This window comes from Pungitius pungitius, chromosome 4 (assembly GCF_949316345.1).
Source record: "Pungitius pungitius chromosome 4, fPunPun2.1, whole genome shotgun sequence".
NCBI lineage: Eukaryota > Metazoa > Chordata > Actinopteri > Perciformes > Gasterosteidae > Pungitius > Pungitius pungitius.
This window is the reverse complement of record NC_084903.1, coordinates 6,441,307-6,465,108: the sequence shown is the minus strand read 5'-3', so window position 1 is coordinate 6,465,108 and position 23,802 is coordinate 6,441,307. Positions and strand designations below refer to the sequence as shown.

Below are 23,802 nucleotides of genomic sequence, written 5' to 3'. Positions count from 1 at the left end.
CAATAGCTCAAGCCCCCTGAGGGGAAACGCATTAAGGAGCAACAGAGGAGGGTACCTTCTCCTTATGAATTATTCCTATCCCTCCGACAAGGTTGTTTCTGTCCTCGCTCTCTTATCTTTTAATCTGTCTTCGTTCCACATGTCTTTTCCAACCCAACAATGTGTCAAACCGCCTGTGCACATTCACCATTTAAAATGAACTATTCATACTCCAGGGGAACGATCAGAAAAACACACAGACATTTATTAAACCATTAGGGTTGTCAAGACAAGACCCGATACTTCACTAGAAAGCCAGAGGTCCATGATGGGACAAGGCTTTCTTCAGATGGACCGAGCATCAGAGCATAAACTAAAGGAGATCCAGTATTGGGCAAAACGGCGTCCACGGCCAACGGAGCGGTGGGCGAACCCGTGGCAGACGAACCTGCGGCGGCTGAAGGGCAGATCGCGGATCTCAAGGCACGGCGGCGGGCGCCACTGACCCACAGCTGGAGGACGAGGCGCAGCAGAAGCAAGCAAAGGACGAGCAACATACTGCTGTCATACTGCAACAGACATGGAGCAAGAGGCTTCCACAACATCTGCTGGTGGATATTTTTTTTAAAAACAGATCTTTACTCCCTAGAAGATATAAGTTATTTTCTAGATTAAACCTTTAACAAAACAACAGGTGAGTGACTACTTTTGTGACGCTGACAAATGTATTAGATCCGTGTACATCATTTAAAAACTGGTAGGGTTTGACGTCTTGGATGAGAGGAAGCTTTTTCCGTTTAAAGAAGCACACTTGTACGTGTACAAGAAAATCTGTCCAAAAATAGGATCATTGAAATGGTGGTTCCATGGAGGTGCAACTTCTGGGCTGTGGGGGAGGAGGGGGAGCTGTTTGTTATTTTTTTGAAGATGGGCTTGTATCTGTTTTCTGTGCCTGAACAAGTTGGTTTCATTTAATTTATTATTCTATTCTTTTCAAGACTAAACGGACTAGATGACTGTTTGTGTCTCCCTGCAAATGGAGCAATAAACAGATTTTGAAATATCTCTCTCTCTCCCATCTCCCTCTCTCTCATCTCCATCCTCACCTCCTGACTTGTTTGCCTGTGACGCATACATTCAGCGGATGGCGGGCCGGTGCTTATTGGCTGTCACAGCGGCCCGGTGGGTGTGACTCTCTGACCCACGCATCTCTAATGAGCTCAGTATCAGAGGAGCAATCCTGCATTCTTAATCATGTGTGAAAGATGTATGTCAGTAAAGAATAGGTGAAGCTTCCCACTCAAATTGAAATTCTTAACCAACTGTAGATGCTGCACTTTCTGCTGCACTTTCTTTTTTTAGCCTGTCGGGTAAAAGCTGCTATTTCTGCACAGCTGCAGATAAAGATTCTTATCTGCTAATTGTAGACTGAACTAATCTGGAGATCATTTTTGGAAAAAGGTTATTAGGTCAGATATGACATGCATACTGTTTAGAAAATCAGTGTAGGTTGACCTCTCATTTCTTAAAACTCTAAAGCATTGTTAAGTCCAGAGGTAGAAATGTATTGTAATCAGCTTACATGTTTTTATCATTCTTATCTTCAATCCTTATTGCTTGGGTTCATGGCATCATTCAATATGAATATGACATTATTGAATGCGTTGTGGTTGATGTTCCAGCTAACAATACGTGACTTTGAATTGAAGCGTTGTACGTCGCTCACTTTCTATGCATGTAACCCTGATATGGATGTATGGTATTAGTATTAGCAGATAAAGTTTTCAAGAAATGACTCCACTGGTTGACAAAGCATTACACTTACAGTACAATAAAACACCTTTTTCTATTAAGATCAGGCTTGTCCTCTCTAAACACACAGCCTCATCATCATCATCTCACATGTCATGTTTCAAACGCTCTTACACCAATTGGATCTGGGTGATGGCCAGCTGGAGATAATCCTGCTGTGACACAGCACTGGATATCTGATCTCAGGTCACCCACCTGGACGCAGAGCCGTGCCACGAGAAACAGTAAGGCTGATCACGGATCAGCTGGGTGCAGCAGCATTGAGCATTACTTAACTCTAACTGGGTTTCATCAGCGGTTAGAGGCGCTTCACCAACCTCTCCCTGCACGCTTCCCTCAAACAGCTGACTGGATCATTGCATTGCAACAAACATAACATCGCAATAGTCTGGCACCTGGCTGCAAGGGTTTTGTGCTGCTTCTATCCATGGAGGTACTCTCATCTACCATGCCCAACATGGCGCCTGACTTTAAAATGAGAAAGAGGCATTACACTGCCCATCTTCTATCTGACAGGGTGATGTTCTCATCTGTACATTGTCATTCTAACAACACCTCATCCCTGCACTCTGTATGCAGCCACAGTGCTGTTAACCAGACAATTCTTTATTTATATTCCTTTTCCATTTACATTGCCAATGAGATGGCACAGAGCATGAGGTACGGCATGCATGACATGATTTCATATGGAGGTGTGAGTGGCTCAGAGACTCCATCGCCTCCACAAGAAGATTACGACTAGACAGTTATTGAATCCGATCTGGAGAAGCAGGAATCACTTAGATAAAAAGAACGTTAGGGGAATTCCACAGAGATGTGAGGTGGCTACGGAACATTTACAATGACTTAATTCAACTGGGATGCCTTAAGCACAGGGCAGTAAACTCAGGTCCTAGTAAAAAGAATACCTCATGGAAGGCCGATTAGATCAACATAATCTGCTGTTGAATCCAAACTGCCATTGAAATAAGATTTTCTCAGATTTAACATAAACTGCAGCTTTTCACTGTAAAAACATGTTCAAGAACATTCATATGAGCACAAACAATGTGCGAACGGAGCGCCGGGAGGACTTCACGCCGGACTCTATTTGAACATTTCCATATTTTCATTTGCCAGTTGATCCAGAGACACAGGGCTCGGGATAGGACGCGTTACCATTCAGGCCTCCGTGGTCACCGTGCCACAGCACCGAGGGGGACACGGTATCCATCCGCCGTTACTCGGTGTCCGGTGTCCGCAGATTGCTTTCCAGGAGCAACAGACGTCACTCAGGGTAGAATACCCCCGTATTACGTTGTCCCATTGTTTAATAACGTACGGTTTGGCATATGGGTGCGTCCAAGACATATTTGTGTGCAGCAATAAATCAACAGGCGAGAACCAGAGGAACGAGCAACCGCGTTAAAATGTCCCTGGTGGAGAAGATGAAGGGCACCGCTGCGGGGCGAAGATATGCAACACAACCTTTGTATCACACAACGAGCACATAGCGCTTAGCATGGCGCGAAAAACAACACCAATGTGTGGTCAAATGATATCGCAACACAATAACCAAGTCCTCCTAACGGGCCGCGTGAGGGTATATACGGCGGGTCGTTGGGGGAAGGGGATGGATGGTGGAGCCAGGCTCCGGCGGCCTGTCGGCGCTTCAGCCCCCTTCAGCAGAAACGCCAGCTTGTCTTTCTATTCTCCATTAGAGCAGCAAACATTCCCACCTACCGACACATCTGGGACGGACTTACCGGACGGGTTGACCGCGGCGGGAGCTGCCATGTTTCCTCAATGGAGAAAATAACCAAACGGCAGCGATGGAGATGACGCACAATACGGCTTGAGTGTCCCCGCGAGAGGCCGTCGAAACTCCGCGGAATCTGGCACGCGAGGCTCGGCCCAACAGCCCTACACCGGTGGACGCGGACGAAAACGTTGTTCAGCCGACTAAAAAGCCCTTTTCTGTGCGAACTTTGTTTAGTCGGGAGGGACAGCGCGAGAGTATCTGCATGGAAAATGTCTCCAAGACCAGATTTAGTGAAATGCAAGATGTCTGAGTGGTAGCACCGCGAGATTTTAGGGTTGCTTGAATAAATTAATGCGGACACAGTGCGGCTGGTGCGGGGTTTAAATGGACTGCCGCTCAGGGTTCCGTTTCTGCCCGTTGTTGTTTCATGTGGAGCCCACTGCTCTGCCGGCCTGTCGGGGTGATCTGCTCGGGCTTGAAGAGCCACAGAGCCCGGGCTTTCTCCCCGAGGAGATGTTCAAGCACGTGCACCCTTCTAGTACTTCTATTTTAGCCTGTCCACATCACACATTAAATTGAGTGGTTTCATAATGTTGAGATGGAACTTTCTATCATTTCACTGCTTTGCGCTATGCCTTTGGGTGGTCATACAGGATTCAGAAAGCAGTTCATTTTGAATATTTAGATGTAAAATCATCACATGAAAAGTATAATATATCCATTAGAAAAAGTGTATTGGCACAAAATCAAAAAGTTGAAGGTTTGAAAGTCAATATATATTTTAACACCTTTCACAAGCATACTTTATTAGACACTTTCACAGCGATGGGATCTATTAATTGGCATTAATCATTTAACATTGCTTTAGAAGACATCAATGAGGCAAACCTTTGGATTTAGTTTGGTAATATTGTAGTTATTAATCACGGTGGTCCATAAATAAATGCTTGTATCTTTTACACTGTGCAGCTGATAGGGCACGGTGGGTGATTTTTATGCTTTTGGAACATCTTATACAAATTTATCACGTGCAACTGAGGAGTGGTACAGCACCAGCTTACTGTAACACAGGATGTTGTACACATAAGCGCGTGCATGTGAACTCTGCACCCCTGACACAAGATATTGTACACATAAGCGCGTGCTTGTGAACTCTGTAACCCGGCCAAATAGCCTGACACAGGCAAAATATCACTACATATGAACTCTGCACCCCTGACACAGGAGTAGATATCAATACATAAAAACTCTGCACCCCTCTAGAACACAGAGGAAGCCCCCACCCCATGTTCCACCCTGTTGTTGTGTATGTGTGAAGGATGCAAATAAAAGGCTGATGTAAAGGGAAGTTCGTCGGAAGTCGACACTGCATACGCTGTGTGGCTGGGCTTCCCCTTTGCAAAGTGAAATATATACGACTTGTCTGCGGTTGTTCTCACCTCTCGGTAAGGTAGCAGAAATACCTATCAGTAGCATACAGGTTGAATGATGAACATTTCACACAAACAGGAGGAAATGGTGCATCAGCAGCAGAATTATTGACATTGGGTGTTCTATGAGCATGTATGTGAGCGAGACAGCAGACGTGGGATCAAACCATGATGAACTACAGTGGGGTGTCCATGGTAATGAAGGGTCATGTCCCCTAGTGCAGTGGTTCTCAACTGGTCTGGCTCCGGGACCCACCCATCACCCCTTAATGACAAGCCGCGACCCAAATCGATCGGTCAACACTCCGCTGTCCCTTCAAAATAAAAGCACAGGATGACATTTTTTTTTCTCCTTTGATTTCCAAATATATGTCCAAAACTGAAATTATCTACAAACATACTGAACACAAAAATGACCTGTTTCAAAGAGGGCTCTCACCATGGCAAAGTTCATAAAAAGGGTTTTTATTTTATCCACCGTAACACAAACATAAAAACTACTGCAGGGCTTCACGGTGTATCTCCATTCCGCTGCATGCTTCAAAGGATGAAGCCTACACTGTAACAAATTTCCCCGTTGATTTACAATAATCTACTTGCTGCCACATTTCCTGAGCAATTCTACAGCATGCCTACTGTAAATTATAACAGCAGCATAATAATGTAAAATAAACAGTACATTTCTGCATACCGTTATTTTACTGTTCCTATCGTGATGCCCACGAACTGTTAATTACTATAAAAGGTTTTACAGTACTGTAGAAGTTATATTTACAGTATGACACAGTTAGAATTTAATTATTTCAATGTATTAGATTTCAAAATAAAACTACTAAGAATTGCTAACATAAAAAGTGTCAGGGCTGGTGGGTGCAGGCAGAGGCAAGACTCAAAGGCAGAGTTTCAGGCAAAAATGACCTTTAATGACCCAAAATACAAAAAGGGGAAAAACCGAGGACACGATGACTCTTAGACGATGCAGACAAGCAGAACATGCACAACATGCAATGACGCAACCAGGGAGAAGAGACTGACATGGCTTAAATACACATGGGAGGTGCAGGTGATTGGAGACAGGTGGAAACAATCATCGACACTGCAGACAATCACAGGGGAAGATAGGACAAGGCAGGAAGTGAAGTTAACCCAGGGACACGAGAGACATGAAACTACAAAATAAAACAGGACATGGACCCAAACCGAGACAAAAGGACTTAAAAAAGAAATAGCCTTTTTAATAATATACTTTTATTAGTCAAAGAAGTGTCAAACACACTTAAAAGTAATCACATTTTTTAAAAATACAAATAAAACGTCAAATTGAATTTATTACAACAAATGTCCAACAGTCTTTTTATCAGCGTGGCCACATGGGGATTGTTACGTTTTGGGGGTGTTTGTGTTGGTTTGTGTCCTGTCTCTCCATGTACAGGAAATCTGCAGAAATCTTCTGGTGGCTCGCTGGTGTCCTCCCTCATGGTTCTGTGTTTATTTCCGTTGTTGGGGTTTGTGAGTATCTTGTTGAGAGAGAGAGAGAGAGAGAGAGAGATTGATTTTGAAAAAAACTTTATTTTTACATTAACTAATAGCAATATGTATACAAATTAGACAGGTATATAATATAAAATTTATCTAGTAATCAGTTTGGACGATCTGGACTCCGCCGCACTCCTCCAGCATCTATTTGTCCGCGGGTTGCCCCGCACACGATCCTCCTCAGCCAGGCTGACGCCTCACTCTGTCCCGGTTGTGCTCCCCCCTTCTCGGTTGAGCTTGAGGAGGAGCTTCCTCAGCCTGAAGACCTCCTGTTGGGTGAAGTCTCCTGCGCCTTTCTTTGTACTGCCGTGTCGGGCGGAGCGAGCAAACTTTTCCAGATCGGAGAAGTACTCCTCCAGCTTCACTCCCCTCTCGTTCTTGGTGAGATGCAGGAACTCCTTCACCTGCCCCACCCCGTACCTCCTGGAGACCGTCCCACCTGAGGAGACGCTGATGGAGGAGCCCCACCCCGAAGAGGAGTCGGACTCCCCACCCCCCGCCTCCCCTCTGCTTGACGCCCCTCCCCTCTTTGCCTGAGAGCCTCCTCTACTGGCCCTCGTCTTTCTCTTCAGGTGGGGGACCTTAAAGCCCACCCCCCCCTCTTCCATCTCCTCCTCGCTGTCGGAGACCCCCCTCTCACGAACGGGCGACCCCCGAACTCCTTCACCATGGTTCTCCTGACTCACCCCACTCGTCCCCTCTTTCATACGGTCACACACGAGACTCGCCCACTGGGCTGCATTCACCTCCCCATCCACACCTACATTCACCCCCTCCCTCCCGTGATCGATCAGCTGGGCTTCGCCCATCCCCTCCCCCACCTGACTGACCGGTTGGGCCCCACTCACCCCTTCACCTGACTCCCCACCGACCTTCTCAGCCCCACTCACCCATTCACCTGACTCCCCACCGACCTTCTGAGCCCCACTGACCCCTTCACCTGACTCCCCACCGACCTTCTGAGTCCCACTCACCCCTTCACCTGACTCCCCGCCGGCCTTCTGAGCCCCACTCACCCCTTCACCTGACTCCCCACCGACCTTCTGAGCCCCACTCACCCCTTCACCTGACTCCCCGCCGGCCTTCTGAGCCCCACTCACCCCTTCACCTGACTCCCCACCGACCTTCTGAGCCCCACTCACCCCTTCGCCCGACTCCTCACCGGCCTCACCAGCCCCCCCTTCCTCCCTGGCACCCCCGGCACCCTCCCGGTTCTGGTTCTGAGAGGAGGGAGTCTTCACTGGGCAAGACCTCGCCAGGTGTCCCTCTCCACCACACCGGAAACACCTCCCATCGTCCGATGTGGCGAACATGACATAGTCGAACCCCTCGATCCTCACCTTGATCACCAGGTTGAGAGCCTGGGTCTTGGTGAGGACCATGTGGAGCTGTCTCCTGTGAGACACCACATGTCTCAGCAGAGGAGACCTGCAACCTGAGGACACCTTCCTCATTTGGGACACCACCGTCCCGTGCTTCACCAACTCGCCGAGCAGCGCATCGTCCGGTACGAACGGCGGAACGTTCGAGACCGTGACTCTGACCGCCGGCTCGGCGAGAGGCAGCACGGGAACGAGGGTGCCGCGCACCACCACGCCGCTCGCCACCACCTTGCGCGCCTTCTCTATGCTGTCTACGAAAATAACAACCGCGTGGTTCATTCGTGCAGCGGACTTCACGCTCCCGTGACCGACCAACCCCCCCACGGCCAAGCCACAGTCCTCCACGGAACACGCGAAGCACGGCGCGAGCTTCACGCCGTGCTTCCGCGTTAGCCCCGCGAGGTTCATCTGTGCGTGCTGCACGCCGATCGGCTACAAGCACGCACAAACTAAGACCGACAGAAAACAAAAATCACACACACACAATCACACCATAAAGACTCGTAAATAAACGAAATTCCAGCTCAAACGGTCACAATCAAACAATTCACCTCACGCTCCGCTCACTCCGCACTCCTTCCACTCAGAGAGAGAGAGAGAGATTTGTTTGTTTGTTAAACGGTAGTTCCAGAGCGTGGGCTCTTTGGGTTAGTGTGTATGTTACATTTGTTTTGTATACTGTTATTTTGAGTTAAACATTTTTCTTCCTGTGTTGCAGGGGGGGGAGGGGATATTGTTAGGGAAGAGACCCATGGGTATACACCACCCGTAGCTGACTGCCTGTCTAGATACACTAGGCAAGACCTGGGCGGACCACTCCCTGTACTTTTGGTTAGCGGGCCTCATCCGTGCCCGAGGTAGAGTAAAGGGGGGGGGGGTTAGGTCAGTTAGGGAAGTGTTCACCCTTTTTGCTTGTTTCTTTGCTTTGGTCTCGCCCAGCCCCTTTTCCCCTGAACATTTGTTTGGTTTTCCTTTTAAGGAGAGAATAAACCTCCTATTTTGTTTACACCATATGCCTGTGTGTTAGTAGTCGTCACTCACACCACGACCCCATATCTCTGGTCGCCGCGTTCATCAGGGCTCATGTTTGCGGGGGTTGCGCTCCCTTACACCTAGACTAAGGGAGACGTAACAGGGATTCACAGTTGCTGCCTTCTTCTGGACTAGCTTCCCTGTCCTTGTAGACACCACCGTCCCCTGGGTGTCCTTTGTCTGTCTTTCTGGGTTCAGACTAAGGAAGAGCTAAAATGTAATAAAAGAGAAGGCATTTTAGGTGTTGTATTGTACTTAGTGCTGAACCCTTGAAATGAAATAAGATTTAAAAAAATACTTGTTTTCCCATTTCATTTTAATGACCTATGTGTCTACTAATGATTCAATTGCTGACAAATAAAATCAAGTGTCAATGAAAATGAAATAACTCGCTGGTAACACGGTTAAACAGAAAGATAACGTTACAGATATTAAAGTTGTCAATCTAGAGAGTAACATTACCTTAAGTTAGTCGACTGCTATCTTAAGTTGTCCACTTTGGTGCTTCGTCGTGTAAATCGTCAAACCTTTCCACCCTGAATATAATCATGAATCTAAATAAGAAATAGTAGACACTTGATGCAATATGATTATATGATGCAAGTAATGGGCGGAGTTAGTGTCAATAAACACACACCAGCAGCTGCACATGCAGCTCCCTCTCCACCTCTGTCTCCACCTCTGTCTTAACCCCTGTCTTCACCTCCGTCTCCACCTCTGTCTTATTCTCCGTCTTCACCTGTCTCCACCTCCGTCTTAACCCCCGTCTTCACCTCTGTCTTCACCTCCGTCTCCACCTCTGTCTCCACATTCCTCTCCACCTCTGTACTCTTCCTCCACCTCCATCTTCCCCTCCCTCTCCATCTCCCTCTCAAGCTGTGACAATATTAATATCAATATTTTGCTTTTCCTGTACAGTCAGTCCTGACCCTCATCGAACATGAATGCTTTGTTATGTTTAAGTAGCTTGATTTCACTACTGCTGAAGTTATTTTTCTTTGATGATTCTTTGACTACAAACCAAGCGCCAAAGACTTATACAGCGCTTATGCGGTGTGCCAACTATGCTAAGCTAATCAAGTACAATCAGCCTAATCAGGTGGGGTTCATCATTCAGCACATGACATTGTGATGGTTTAGATGGTTTGCTGCAGTTTGGACATGACCTCTCTTTTATTCTCTCTTAATAGCAAACTAACAGAAAATAGTGAAATTGAGAACATGAAAAACGTTATTGTGTCCGTCTCTGAATGAGATTTGAAAGTAAAAAGATATTTAAATGAGGCAGGAAGGATCCAAAAAAATGACTGACAGAGTAATGTTGGATGAAATGCTTTTGGAGTTTGACCTTAGGGACAAGAAGAAAATCTGGCTTCCTTAATTCAAACATTTTGTTTATATAGATGCAATGAAGTGTCATTGAAGCATTGAATATGTTATTTAGGACAATATTGGCATTCAGACTTATGCAGCATGAATGTTCTATAATATTGTGAAAGGCACGTAGTTCTCTTCTTTATTAACAATATATTACGTTTGAGTCAGTGACGACGAGAAATTATCATTTGTTAATAAGCCAATTATCAGACATGATCATAATCAGAATGAGAAGCACCACAAGTAGGTATTGATCCAGGGGTGGCTGGTAGCTGAGACCTAAAAATACATTTATCAGATCATGATATGTGTGGGCTGAAGTGCTGCAGACCTCCCTGCAGGTTCATTATCTTCTCTGACTGCTGGACTGAGGTACTGTAGCCTTTTTATGGGAATCACTGGGCCCATTTTGTCATTTTTGTGCCCTGCTCCCAGTTCAGCTGTGTTAAACCTCCAGAAAAAAAGAAAGAGGGAGTGTGAAAGGCCAACCTTGGTTACCCCTGCAGAGCAAAGCAAACAGTGTGGGCAGGAGAGGAGAGAGGGGGGCTTCTCTCTCCTCCCATCTGGTTCTGCTGAACACAATAGAGAATCAATTAATGCAGCAAGACGGCAGATGTGGCAGATGTCTGTCCACACAAGCCTCTCAAGACACTTTCTTATCCACATTCAAACTTGTTTAACCATACTGGTATCTGTAATTTACACACATGATTGATTCAGTTCTCTTATTGTGAAATCACAATAATGCTCTGATGATCTGATGAAGCAAGTTCTACGTGGTTATGTTCTTTTAAATGCAGTTTTTTATATTTAAACTCAGGATGCTTATTTGAGCATTTTCATGATTGTTTAAACAAAAACGTTTTTTTGTTTCTGTCTTTATGCTTTCTGGGACACCAGCTCTGTTCCTAACCCAGTGGACGGAGAGAAAGTCAATAAATGTAATCTGCTCAAAAGATTTGTCTTGGGATGGAGTTTCATTGATGCTTTACATAATGAATCACGGTCACTGGACATATGGGACCCAGGTTTAAACTGCTGTGGGAGGAGGCAAGAGTCAATCCGTCACTAGTTATAGACTCTGAGTTAAGTTGGCAACAGTCCACTTCATGGATCACCTCAAATCACCATTGGAATTCAGCTTCACGTTCAGGACTATTATCACAGGGATAGATAGAAAGAAAGAATCCATTATTGATCCCCGTGGGGATACCGGAACACTTTCACTCTGGATCACCAACTTCCTGACAGGACTGGCTGGGAAAAATCTTCACCAACGACGCACCTCAGAGGACCCAACTGTCAAACTCATGAAGTTCTCAGAGGACACAATGGTTATTGGCCTCTTCGGGAACAGGGATGAGTTTGTGGACAGACAGGAGGTTGGTCAAATAAACCTGGAGAAGGAGAGATTTCAGTTCCCCAACTCGGCTCCCCCTCTCCAGACTCAACACTGTAGCTGTGTCTCAAAGTCTTTTACTATCAAGCACAGCAGGTCGCTAGGCAACGGGAGCAGTGGCGGTAGTGGTGATAGAAGGTAGGAATTTGCCCGTAGGACAATGGCCGTCCCATTTCAGAGACCGCTCGGTTCAGCCTATGCAGTTGTTGGAGAACCAGCCCAGGTCTACGAAGGCTGCTGAAGGCTGCAGGCTACAAGGATGCAGACTAGAGACTTTGATACACAGCATGTGTCTCCTATGGAGACCTTCAGGTTTCTGGAATCCACATTTTCCCCGGGACCTCAAGTGGGTCTCCAACTTTACCACCATCAGTTCATCCTGCCTCAGTAGCAGCTGGTCCTATCCTACTCCCCCCATGCAGTGTTTTCCATGTTCTTTTATCACTGTGTGGTTTAGACCGGACACTTAACCGGATCATGAGGTCTCCAGAGAGAATCATTGGCTCCAGCCAGCCCTTTCATCAATCTGCACTTTCACATAAATTCACAACATTTTGCATATGTTGTATAGAATATATATATGTATGTATATTTATATATATAAATAATCGTCTGCGGCAGTAGGTATCTAATTCAGTCACATAAAACCATTTCCTTACTAGGCTTTATCCAACCTCGGGTCGCAACTTTTGTGCAACGGTTTGTCGACTGGGAGGTGTCTGAACTCACTAACCCCGGAAGAGATTGTTTGAGCCATTGTAAGAGTCTTTTGATTGAGATGTATTTCATTTAAGCACAGACTTAAAGGAAGGAAAACAAAAGACACAGTGAGACTCAAAATGGATGATTTTACATCCAAAGCCAACACATGTGAACTTCAATAACACCGATCCTGGTATGGCAGTAACACTGTTATACACGTCATGTGGGAGCACCCCTCTACTACATGCATATTGCAGAGGATTTCTATAAAAAGGTTAGAGAAATACAACTCTACAAAGACTCAAATAAACACAAATAAAGCTGAAAACCCATCATTTTAAGAGAAACATGTGTTTATGACAGAGAGCGAGTAGCGCAGTTCTTGCTTGTAGTTTCATTCATGGAATATTGAATGTCAAAACAGGGTTACAGAGACACGCTGGGTGTGTAAGCTTGTGTATTCAAGTATATATGTTCCACAGAAGGATGCTCCCTTATATAACAGGATGTGTTTCAATATTACAAGGCAGGAAGAATGGTTCCCATGCAAGGTCCGAATCCAACTCTGTATCCATCTCCTTGACAGAAACCTGGACAGAAGAAAAGTTGGAGTAAAAATGACCAGTGATTATCAGTATGACCATATGATGTAAGACCTCTTGACGACATACAATTAATATATATTTTTGTTGTCAAATATTTCATCAAACTTGTTTATTATTAATATATATATACTTTAAAGAGAAGAAAAGAAGTTTGCCTATAATTTTTTTGACAGAAATTTTCTTAGGATTTCCAAAAAGGCTCAGGAAAATTATGGAAGTAAATCTGTGTCATTGGGTTTTGAAAGAAAAAGGTGATTGAATTTCTAGGACTGAATATTTACACATTTAAAATTATGTATCTGAATGTTTTTCAACGTTAAAATACTGCAAAAAATTCAACCGCAAATAATTCAACGTTAAAATATTCAACCCCAAATAATTCGACTGCAAAAAATTCAACCACAACATCCGGGACCTCAAGGAAGAGCAATCGATTCTAGATTTAAGATCAGGAGCGTGCGCCAAGCAAAAGGAGCGAGCACCCAACACAACTTGGGCTTGTGTCCAATAATGACTTTAACTCTTCTTTATGCCACCAATGTGGTTTGTGTCATTCCGTACTAGACAGCTGACATTTGTACATTTAACAGACTCTTTTGGACATGAACTAAGCGGAAGTTAAACGGAGCGTACAGCCGCTCAGAATACGCCTCTTCTTCTAGTTTTGAATTAATTTAATGATGCTAAGATCCTTCGACATGCTGTTAGGAGTGATTGGCAGAGTTTTGACACCAGGAACGCGCTTGAAGAGACACATGAGCCGCTGTAGCATAGTGGGTGGGGTCGTGGATGGGCGGGGGCAGCAGCACACCCCCGACAGGACATGCAAGAATAACGCAGAGTTAGCGCCGAGTGTGGAAAGTGGTCGGTGGAAGGATCCTTTTTCTGACTGGCACAAGCCGATCTCAGTTGGGTATTAAGCGGCATGCAAAGTCCACGTATGAGTATCTTCATGACCATGGGTAAACTTTATTGTGGATCTGGCACAACACAGTGAACTGCAAGTAGCACAGCGTCTTAGATAAAGGGATGTACGTCTTAATGCGAGGCTTTAGAAATGAACACAAAGGGATCCTGTATTTGCTAATTTTTCAGTGACGGTGTTACGTGCCTACTGGTTTTTGAACCTACTGGTTTGCCTACGCGTGCGTGTTTGTCTGTTTGTTTTCCCCCCGACAGCGGCAGATGTTGTCTTGTGTCGTCACACATTTGCAGACATATTGCTGAAAATGTTCAAAATGCATCCCATGTCAATTGCAGCGACTACGATTGTATAAGTGAGCACTACGTCACTCCCACGTATGAAGAAATACATGAAAGAACATTTATTAAAAGTTCGCCGCAACCTGGATTCGAACCCAGTCGAGCAAATCAACATTACATAATAAGACAGCCAACCGACCAACCGAGCTTATAGGATGATCTGCTGATTTTTATACTTGTCATAAAATTGTATATTGTCAGTGGCAAGAAAACGTTTTGGTTCAGGGTGAACATTATATGTTCTTTTATGTACCGTATTTTCGTGACTATACGACACACTGAATTATAAGGCGCACCTTCAATGAATCACCGATTTTAGAACTATTTTTATATATAGAGCACACCGGATTATAAGGCGCATAGAAGATACTGCAGTAAAATGTTTGACTGGGGCTGCGTTATGCATCCACTAGATCGGGCTGTGCTAAATCAAACGTTATTAAGCGTTCTGAAAACTCTTCACTCCCATGGTAACGTTGTTCAAACGTTAATGTGGATATTAACAATATCTCTGAACCTCCAACTTTCGTTCTTGATTAATGAAAACATTCTTGGCAAATGCTTTCGTGCATCTTGCACCGAGAGGCAGCGCTGGGACAGACGGTGGCGCCTCGCGGCGGACCGTCAGCGCCATCCCGACATCCAACTACGAGCTTTAATATACTGTAGCGACTCTCGCTAATAAATCTCTGGACAATGTGCTTATCTTCTGTTTTTATTGTCGAGAAACAGGCTACTGTCGGCCGTAGCCTACGCCGAACAAAAACCCACTATCGCTCTCCAAAACAACAACAATTCCCGCGTCCCCATAGGTGGCACTAAGATGAGTGACGTAACATTGTGCGCCCTTCACTGAACATCCCAAAACTCTGTAAAGTGCAACGCCGCTCCAGAACATGAAAACACAGTCCGTTACAATACGCTGTTGGAGCTGGAATTACCGTCGCTGCTGGCACCAGACTTTCCCTCCAATGGATCCTCGTTAACCAGTATGGATCAACCAATTGATCCATATATATGGCGCTCCATATTACAAGGCGCACGCGTCGTTTTTTTTAGAAAAAAAAGGATTTTAAGTGCGCCTTATAGTCGCGAAAATACGGTATTTCTTCATACGTGGCCACACTGATAAAGGAGAGTTAAAGCCCCGTTTTTATTGGACATGGCTACAATTTAGTCACGCTCCTTTTGCTTGACGCCCCTGATCTTGAATCTAGAATCGATTGCTCTTCTTTGAGGTCCCGGATGTTGTGGTTGAATTTTTTGCAGTTACATTTTTTGCTGTTGAATTATTTGAAGTATTTTAACGTTGAAAAATATTCAGATAGATAATTTCAATGCATAAATATTCAGTGCTAGAAATTCAATCACCTTTTTCTTTCAAAACCCGATGACACTGATTTACTTCCTTAGAAAATATCGTTATTTGGTTAGAAATGAAAACCTTTATGGCAAAAAGCCCAAAATGCATCTTCTCCTTTTTGCTTGTGTGTCCAACCTGTGATGGTAACTTCATCTCCATCCCTTAGGAACGTTCTGGTTTCTCCTCCTCCCAGATTAATGTTCTTAGATCCCCTCCATGACAGCTCCAGCATGGATCCAAAACTCTCTGGATCCTTTTGAGATGCAGAACAATCAGAAACATTGTACAATGCAAATATACTTCACATGTAAGACACAAGACATAAGGTTAATGATTACATAATATTTTTAATCAACAAACATTTGCTTGGTGAAAAAGAAGTCAAATATTGTCTTGTGTCACCAGGTAATATCCGTCAATTTAATTTTAAAGTTACCAAGTATATAAAACAAGATAAACACCAACATCTTCAGACAGACGTCCTCACACGCACATTCTGATCTACCTACACACAGAGGTTCAACCAACCTTTGCTACCTCTGGTGACCAGTATGAACGCGACACCATTTTACGTAAACACACACACACACACACGCTCAACCTTGAAACAATTCATTGTTTACTCTAAATGTAATTGTACTGAAATTAGTCAGTCTATTGTTCATTTAGTTTCATATTAACTAATAACTAATAACACACACCCAACTTGTGTCACAGGCTGGGCGCAAGCAAAAAAAGTGATGACAAAATATATAAGCAGCACTCACAGGTCCACTAATGGTACCGGAAGCCAACAGGTCTCCGGGTCTGACGTTGCAGCCGTTGACTGTGTGATGGGTAAGCTGCTGTTTCATGGTCCAGTACATGTACTACAAGCAGAGATAAGAATGTCAGAATATGAGAGAAGCGACTACGAGGCGCTGGGCAAGGATGAGATTTTCAGCAGTTGAACCCTGGCTTCGCTTGTCTATGTTGGTGATCCTTTGGCAAGACACTTCACCCCAAATTACTCCAATAACCTTTTGCTGCTGTGTATGAATGAGTCCTCAACAAGTTTGAGTCCCGATCACAAGGTTGTACCTTGCATGGTAGCTGCTGCAGAACCACCACTCCAGTCTGCCACAGACTACCATGCAAGGTACAAAAGGGGGCCAGGATGTGCACTCCAACTTCCTTTGATGATCTAAATCTACCATTTCAGCTCCGTTCTGACCCTCATCTATGGTGCCGAACTTTGGTTAGTGACGGAACAGATCAGATTGACACAACCAAGTGAAAGGATCTTCCTCCATAGCGTGGCTGGGCTCAGGCTGAGGAGCCCAGCCTTTCAGAGAGCTTGGAGTAGAGCCGCTGCTGCTTTGCGCTTAAAGCGGAAAGTTCATGTTGTTTGGGCATCAGTGCAGGATGCATTCAGACATCATATGTGGTCTCACCCAGGAGTGCTTTGGGACTCCCAGAAGAAGCACTGTGGGAGAGAGTGGCGTCTGGAACACTGTCCTAAGCCCACTGCCTCATGACCCGGATAGGTGGAAGCCAATAGATGTATAAACTATAATTGCTTTACAGGTTATCACAGAGGTAAACCAAAACAATGAGATGATAAAGAGACACTAGCCACCCTCATGGATGTAGCAAGCATTAATCATACACTAACTACAGAATTAGAGGCCAGATGCAGCCTATGCGATTAACTTGTTCAATACCAGAACCACCCTAGACCACCATTATGCTGTTACCTTAAAGTTTGACTTGCAGATGGTTGCGGCCTCTGACATGTCTTGTCCTGAAAGAGCAAACAGAAAAGGGGAACAAATTGAAACATACTGTAGGTACAGTCCTTCTGACAAACAGCAGAGGGTGATGGTTAACATTTATGGAAGATATTCAATTGAGCAAAAACAGAAATAATGATCTAGTGATAATTGCTATTAGATTAATTAATTAATAAAATAATTAGTAGGAGAATACAGAGATGCTGCTCTATAATGTAAAATTTATGCCATGGCAAATTCCACGTATGTCTAACATATGTTTAGGAATAATTCCTGATTCCTGATAATGACAACTTACTCACTCTATACGAACAGGTTGTTGATGACACTCGCTAAATTAAGGGGTTTGTTGTAGTGTTTAAACCTTTGTGTTATTTTTGCTTACAGAAAAGATCAGACGGATTATGATCTGATCTTACAAGACAAACAATGAGCACAATAAAACATGAATACGGTTGTTCTTTAAGCCCAACGAAATTACTTCAACTAAATATTTTACATTTTTATTTGAACCCTGTTAATCTACAGAGAGATAACCCACCCATTCCTGCTTCCAACATTACTGTCATTGAAATGCGTGTCTGAGCATTAGGTACATGATACATATTTTGGTGCTTTGAGCGTGTGTGTGAAGTTTGAAAAGCACAAGTGGCAAAATATGAAGCAGCGTGGACGGGAGAGAGGAGAGAGCGAGAGTTTCATATGGCCCTGTACCGCAGCACTACGTATGGCTCATAGTGCTGCGTGTGTTAGTAGAGAAGATCACTCTGTAAACGGTACCTTTGAGTGACACAAACAGATTAATGTTCAGTGTGTAAGCGTCTGGGTGCTGAAGGTAAGGGAGGGGCTCTGGGTCCTGCAGAAAGTGGAGGAACAGATACAGAATCAAAAAAACAAATAAGGAGGAGGCTATAATGTCACACACTGCCACACACTGTCTGTGTCTTAAAAAAGGTGAAAATAGGTTTCATTCATCAGCTGTAAATTAGTATGGATCACCTAAATCGAATAAAGGGGTGTCTGTTGGATGCTTCTCTTTACTGTTGTAAATTGGGACCCCTGAACTAACCTGGATGGGGTTGGGCTCTGCAAAGGGTAAGAGCGCCTCCATTGGGATGACCCAGGGGGAGATAGTTGTCCCAAAGTTCTTCCCCAGGAAAGGACCAAGAGGAACATACTCCCATGCCTGGATGTCCCTGGCTGAAAGGAGACAAAGAAAATACTGCATAAGTATGCAGGTTCCGGTTTTCTTTAGTAATGATAAACTTTTACCAGGGAATTAAAAACGTTTTAGAAAAACTCCCAGGAGACAGGAACTGTGGATACCTGAACCATTCTGTCAAACAAGGTAAGCTCTTTGAACCAGTTGGTCTATTATATTGCAGCTAAAAAGGACTACCTAATGATAAAAGAAAGACAGGAATAGATATTCTCTTTTCAAATATCAAGACAAAAGATAATTGCTACGAGTGCACATCCGCAATATGATCCAACATGGCACAACACAGCAACAGGCCCGACAAAGCTGAACACAAACGTAATCTTGCACAATATTTGACGCGTAGGTGTATTTTCAGCCATTGTTCTATCGTCTGTCTGATCCCTTGTTGTAATGTTTCACTTCTACTCAACATTCCGCTCTTGATGGCACTGAGCTTCCACTTAGCACGGATATTTTTAGATGGTGTTCCTCAAGGTCTTGCCGTCTAATTGTGGCATTTTGGAGAATTACTGTCAATTCTCAAGTGTAAAAATATTTTATATTTGGCAACGAATTTGGGAAAAAACTCATGAGACATTATTAGAATAACCATCATATGCTTCCATCATATAATGTTCTATGCCCTTATACGCATATGGGGGGTTTGTGAACGCAGGCCCAACCAATCCCCTAATTACTAGCGCCTAAAAGACACCTGCTGGTATGGCCTCATTCTCTTTTGAGCCTGATATATAGGGTGGTTCTGACCAGATGAATCAGTCCCGCAAAATGAACTGTATCAAACTTTGAAAGCAGAAAGGAGATGAGAGAACAATATGGTTTGCTACTGCAGCCTTACAGGTCATCAGGTATGACCAATAGATTGTTGGTGATTAATGGTAGCAAATGTATTTCTGATACATCTGCCATTCATTCCTCTCAAGCATTCTCACATCATCCTTGTTTCCTGTCTTCTGAGCTGTGGATCGTGGTAGCCGCGATCCAAATCGATCTGTCAACGGGGGGGTGATAGCGATGTCGACGTCGACGGGGGGGGGCGGGGTACGAGCGGTTGTCTTTGCGACCCACCACTTGAGAACCACTGATCTAGTGTTACCCTACTTCATCCTACTTAAATAAGATTCTGTAAACTCATGGTGTTGTCACGTGTGGCCCCTACTGGGAGATTCATGTTCTACTTGTTTCATTTAAACTATTTTAAACAATATAATATTTCTCCTAATAAATGATGTATTGCACACACTATAACGTACTTCCAAAAATGTACATCCTCCTATGTTTCGGTAAAGCAGATGTCCAGGATAAACTTCAGGGACAGCGCTGTATTTCTAAGTCAAAATGAATGTGATGAATACTTTTTACTGATTATAGTTTGATAAAAATATATAAAATATGTGTGGATCAGTGTGTTCTGCATGTCCACCAATAAATAAAATATGATTCAGTCTGTGGATTACAAGGTAGTTCCTCCCTAAAGCATATCCTAATATATGTTCAATATCGTGTCCCCCCCAATATTGACAATATTGGTCTTACCACTCCAGTCGTTCATGAGTACCATGCCAAAGATGTGTTCATGGGCTTTCTCAATGGGAATGGGCTCCCCGAGCTGATTCCCCCCTCCGACAAAGAAGGCCTGACCAGAGTGAAGAAGAAATGTGTGTGATGTTTAATAGTAGACACTCGTCTACTATTAAACATCACACAGACTGGTAAAAACAACAAGGTTTGATCACCATCTCCAGCTCAATGTCTAACTGCTTAGACGGCCCAAACACGGGAGGTTTTGCTAGCAGAAAGGGAAAAGGCAAGCAGGGTTATCATCAGCTGCAGGAGGTTTAACTATATGTACTTGTGTGTGCATTATAAATATATATATACATATATAATAGACAGTCATGAATCCAAGGATCTTACTCTGATCAGGTCTCATCTGGCCTGAAGGGCGGCGGATGGGGGTCCCGGAAACAACCACTGATGAAGCTCTACCATGGTATCCCACTGGAAGCCTCAACCTGCAAGAGAAGAGGCCACAGTAGCAAGTATTAAATAGATTCAGAAATATTTAATCCATCTTCAAATAGTTATTGCTAAAATGTATCCTGAAAGCCATAATTTAACCTGGGAAGTTGCCAATCAGCCACATAACAAATCCCCTCGGCATTCGTCCAATAAGGCCCAAGAACACATGAAGGCCTGTGCTGTGTAACTGAGGGTTGTTACACTGATGTTCTGGAGGTAAAGTTTATCTGTCCCCATTCTAACCCCAGCTGTTAGTGTCTACTGCTTGTAAGCTTGATTGGGTACCAGTTTGGCATCAGAGCATTCTCCTTCCCCCGGAACATGGTGCCAACGTTGGTGGCATGGTCTCTGGAGGAGTAGAAGTCGGTGTAATCCCCTGGGAAGAACAGATATTACAGTTTGTGAGAGAAAAAGACTAAAATATTTACTTAACCCTCTAAACTTAGTGAAATGCAAAAACCGGACAGGGAGAGCCAGTAAATACTGTAAATTTGGTATTTTGATTAACTCTGCTCACTGGTGCTGATGAACCTCAAAAGTATTGAAGTCAACTATTACTTTTATGAAAATAAATAATTTTCATGTTATCTCAATCTCTCACTCAGTTTATATCTGGTTCTTCTGCTTCCTTTTAGTGCTCTCTCTATAAAGTTCCAAAGCGACTGAAGGTAAACCAAGGAGTCCGTCCCTGCGGTCACTCACTGCAGCTCTGATTAAATATCCATCAAGAGCTATAGCTGTACTTGCTGCCTTTTTTCTTCCTCAAATGTTTTCAGACACTCAAGCAAACAGATTATTCAGGATGTGTGATGGAACATCAGTACATGGAATAGAGAGGGTATATCAGGCTCACCAATGTCTGCAGGAAGGTGCATGGTGGCTGCACTCTGATGGACAAATGCTCTAAGAGGACAAAAAGACAAAAGTCATTGGTGAAGGAAGCTGTCTCAGAAAAAAAACTAAGAAAGGAAAGGGTTAAATTTACGGCTGGGTTTCTGCTATAATAATGAATCCCCAGTACAATACAGTTGATTGATGGATGCTATTTAAGCCAGTAGGCCTTCCACCTCCAGACTGACCTGCTCCGAAGGCTGACATCATCCCTCAGTGTGCTCTCATTGGCTGACAGCAACATCTGCAGGGTCCTCCTGGCCTCACTCCAGGCCTCAAAGCCAAGAGCCATGAAATCATTCAGCGTCGCCTTGTAGGAAGGAAACAAAGGAAAAGTCAAATCAAACACAGAAAGCAGCCCTTCGTGTAATCACTTAACTTACTTATAGCATAGCTAAAAAGTCATAAGGGGAGAAGATCGCCTAATTTGCATAATTGTAATGGATGCTGTGGCCTCACATTTGTGACTATTAGGTTGAGAGTGTGGAGGGTATGTGACAGAACAGGTCCAATTCAAGATCAATACAGCCGCTTAGTGATCAATCTTACCTGCTGAAAGACATCCTGATGTTTGGACATCACAGGTCCTCGAAACAAAGACATAATCACACTGAGGTCCAAAATCTGGTCTCCAATGGCAACACCAATGCGACGTTTGGGCTTCGGAAAGAAATAACATTGACCTAATGAACCACAGTACTTGTAGTAGCCCACTTCCATCAACTTGTTATAAATGTAAAATCTGAATCAGTTATTTCAATCCACAAAGTCTTATCTAGCAAGTCAAGTACCTGCATGCTTTACACAAACATGAATTAAATACATATTTCCAGCTATTGAAACTTCAGAAGTGGAACAGAGTGCTTTTGACTACAGGAGCTAAATACAAATAAAGCACATGTGAGATGAAATAAAAGTAAACCTCTGCAGTCTGAAGGGATCCCAATTGGTCTGATGAGTGTTTATGTAGAGCAGGTTTGGCTTCAAAAATACTAATACTTTCCAATAACAAGTATTTATGCATTTGCAGTTGTGCAATTTGATATTCTCCCTTGAATAAGTGTAACTTTGTTGCACTGTTGTAATGCTGTTTGGTTGGGTCATGAGCTGTGGCAGCTGTGTGCACTTCCACATACATCCTCTCCCTCAGCACACTTCAGCAAGCCCACATTATATTTTTCCTCAAAGATCCACATTAATGTGAGTATTATATTTAAAAAACCAAGAAATACCAGAAATACTCACTGTGGCCAACACGACAACACATTTTATTTTGCAAATCCAGTGGAAACAACCAAAGTGCACTTACATGATCAGGTGTGGAGAAGATTCCATAAGGGAGGTTGTGGAAGGAGAAATCTGACGAAGCATGTACTTTTAGGAACGACATCTTTTCTTTGGCAGTGGTATTTCTTCTTTACTGAGTGAATGAGTAGCAGCAGCAAGCCCTTCCAGATGTTTGACTCTGGACAGGCCCGCCTCCCACTGCAGAGCCAATCACACGTTGCCTATTGTATCCACCCTCGTGCAGCGCCTCCCCAACATAATGCAAACCAGCCTGGTAGATGACTAAGCAAAACCAAGTTACTTATTAGCCTAATGGGAGAAAAGCCCTGATTCTAATATGGTTAATGTAACAGCATTAGAAGGAGGGGAAAACTTTATTTGTTTAAACCTTCACACATTGAGGGAAGATGGAGCCTAACTTATGAACAGAAAACAAGTCAAAACTAAAATGTTCCAAAGTTTCATATGTAAGACATTGAATAAGTATTGAAGAAATCCATGAATCCGGCTTATGGGGGAAAAAATGGAGTGAATAAACCCTCATTTTAAAATAGTGTGTGAGGCAACATATTTTTAAGAAATTATCATCATAGAAATAAAAATATATTTTGTTTTGTAATGTCAGTATGATCACTGGCAGTGTCTCTCCACAGACAAAATATGTTCTTTGCATCGTTTTCAAAAAGGAAAAAGGAATGAAGAGTTTTTAAAAACAAAATTCTAAACTTTGACATGTGGTGTCCAAAAGGTTCAACACAAACCAACATGTGTGCCAAGACTCGAATCTTCTTTGATCTTCGAGTTTCTTCAATTACTTCAAACGTCCATAGTTGTACAGTTAAGAATAAATGGGATCAGACCAAGAGTAGTATTATGTCCCTACCTTGTGCTACCACAATGGGATAAGGTGGGAAAGGCCTTGCCCTCCAACTGTTTCACAATCTAGTTAAAACACATATGAAAAGTTGTGGCTGATCATAAATTAGA

The 23,802-nt window shown here is 43.7% G+C and overlaps 2 protein-coding genes across 4 annotated transcripts in view; both read right to left on the bottom strand.

Moving 5' to 3' along the window:
- arnt2 (aryl-hydrocarbon receptor nuclear translocator 2) overlaps positions 1–4,057 on the bottom strand; it is a 43,298-nt gene extending 39,241 nt beyond the window's left edge. For 2 of the 3 annotated variants that reach the window (XM_062561684.1, XM_037486642.2), the window contains exon 1: positions 3,537–4,057. In XM_062561684.1, coding sequence (XP_062417668.1) covers positions 3,537–3,567 — 31 coding nt within the window. In that variant the 5' untranslated portion in view covers positions 3,568–4,057. The remainder of the gene's footprint in view (positions 1–3,536) is intronic. The other variant, XM_037486651.2, reaches the window with a different exon arrangement.
- An 8,665-nt stretch (positions 4,058–12,722) lies between these two features.
- fah (fumarylacetoacetate hydrolase (fumarylacetoacetase)) lies at positions 12,723–23,223 on the bottom strand. The gene is made up of 14 exons (XM_037482780.2): positions 22,838–23,223; positions 22,078–22,188; positions 21,717–21,838; positions 21,491–21,540; positions 20,923–21,013; positions 20,533–20,630; positions 20,352–20,404; positions 20,152–20,251; positions 18,463–18,593; positions 18,174–18,249; positions 17,358–17,404; positions 16,389–16,490; positions 15,757–15,874; positions 12,723–12,980 (listed from the first exon to the last, which is right to left on the bottom strand). Exons 1-14 carry the CDS (start codon positions 22,916–22,918, stop codon positions 12,910–12,912), a joined length of 1,251 nt encoding a protein of 416 aa, XP_037338677.1. The 5' UTR covers positions 22,919–23,223; the 3' UTR covers positions 12,723–12,909.
- Between the last annotated feature and the right edge of the window lie 579 nt (positions 23,224–23,802).

Excerpts from the sequence above, each read along its gene's own strand:
- fah (XM_037482780.2), bottom strand. The coding sequence starts at position 22,918 with ATGTCGTTCCTAAAAGTACATGCTTCGTCAGATTTCTCCTTCCACAAC. Across the intron at positions 22,189-22,837 it reads TCTTCTCCACACCTGATCAT|CCCAAACGTCGCATTGGTGT; the intron begins GTAAGTGCACTT and ends TTCTTTCCGAAG. Across the intron at positions 21,541-21,716 it reads GATGTCAGCCTTCGGAGCAG|AGCATTTGTCCATCAGAGTG; the intron begins GTCAGTCTGGAG and ends TTGTCCTCTTAG.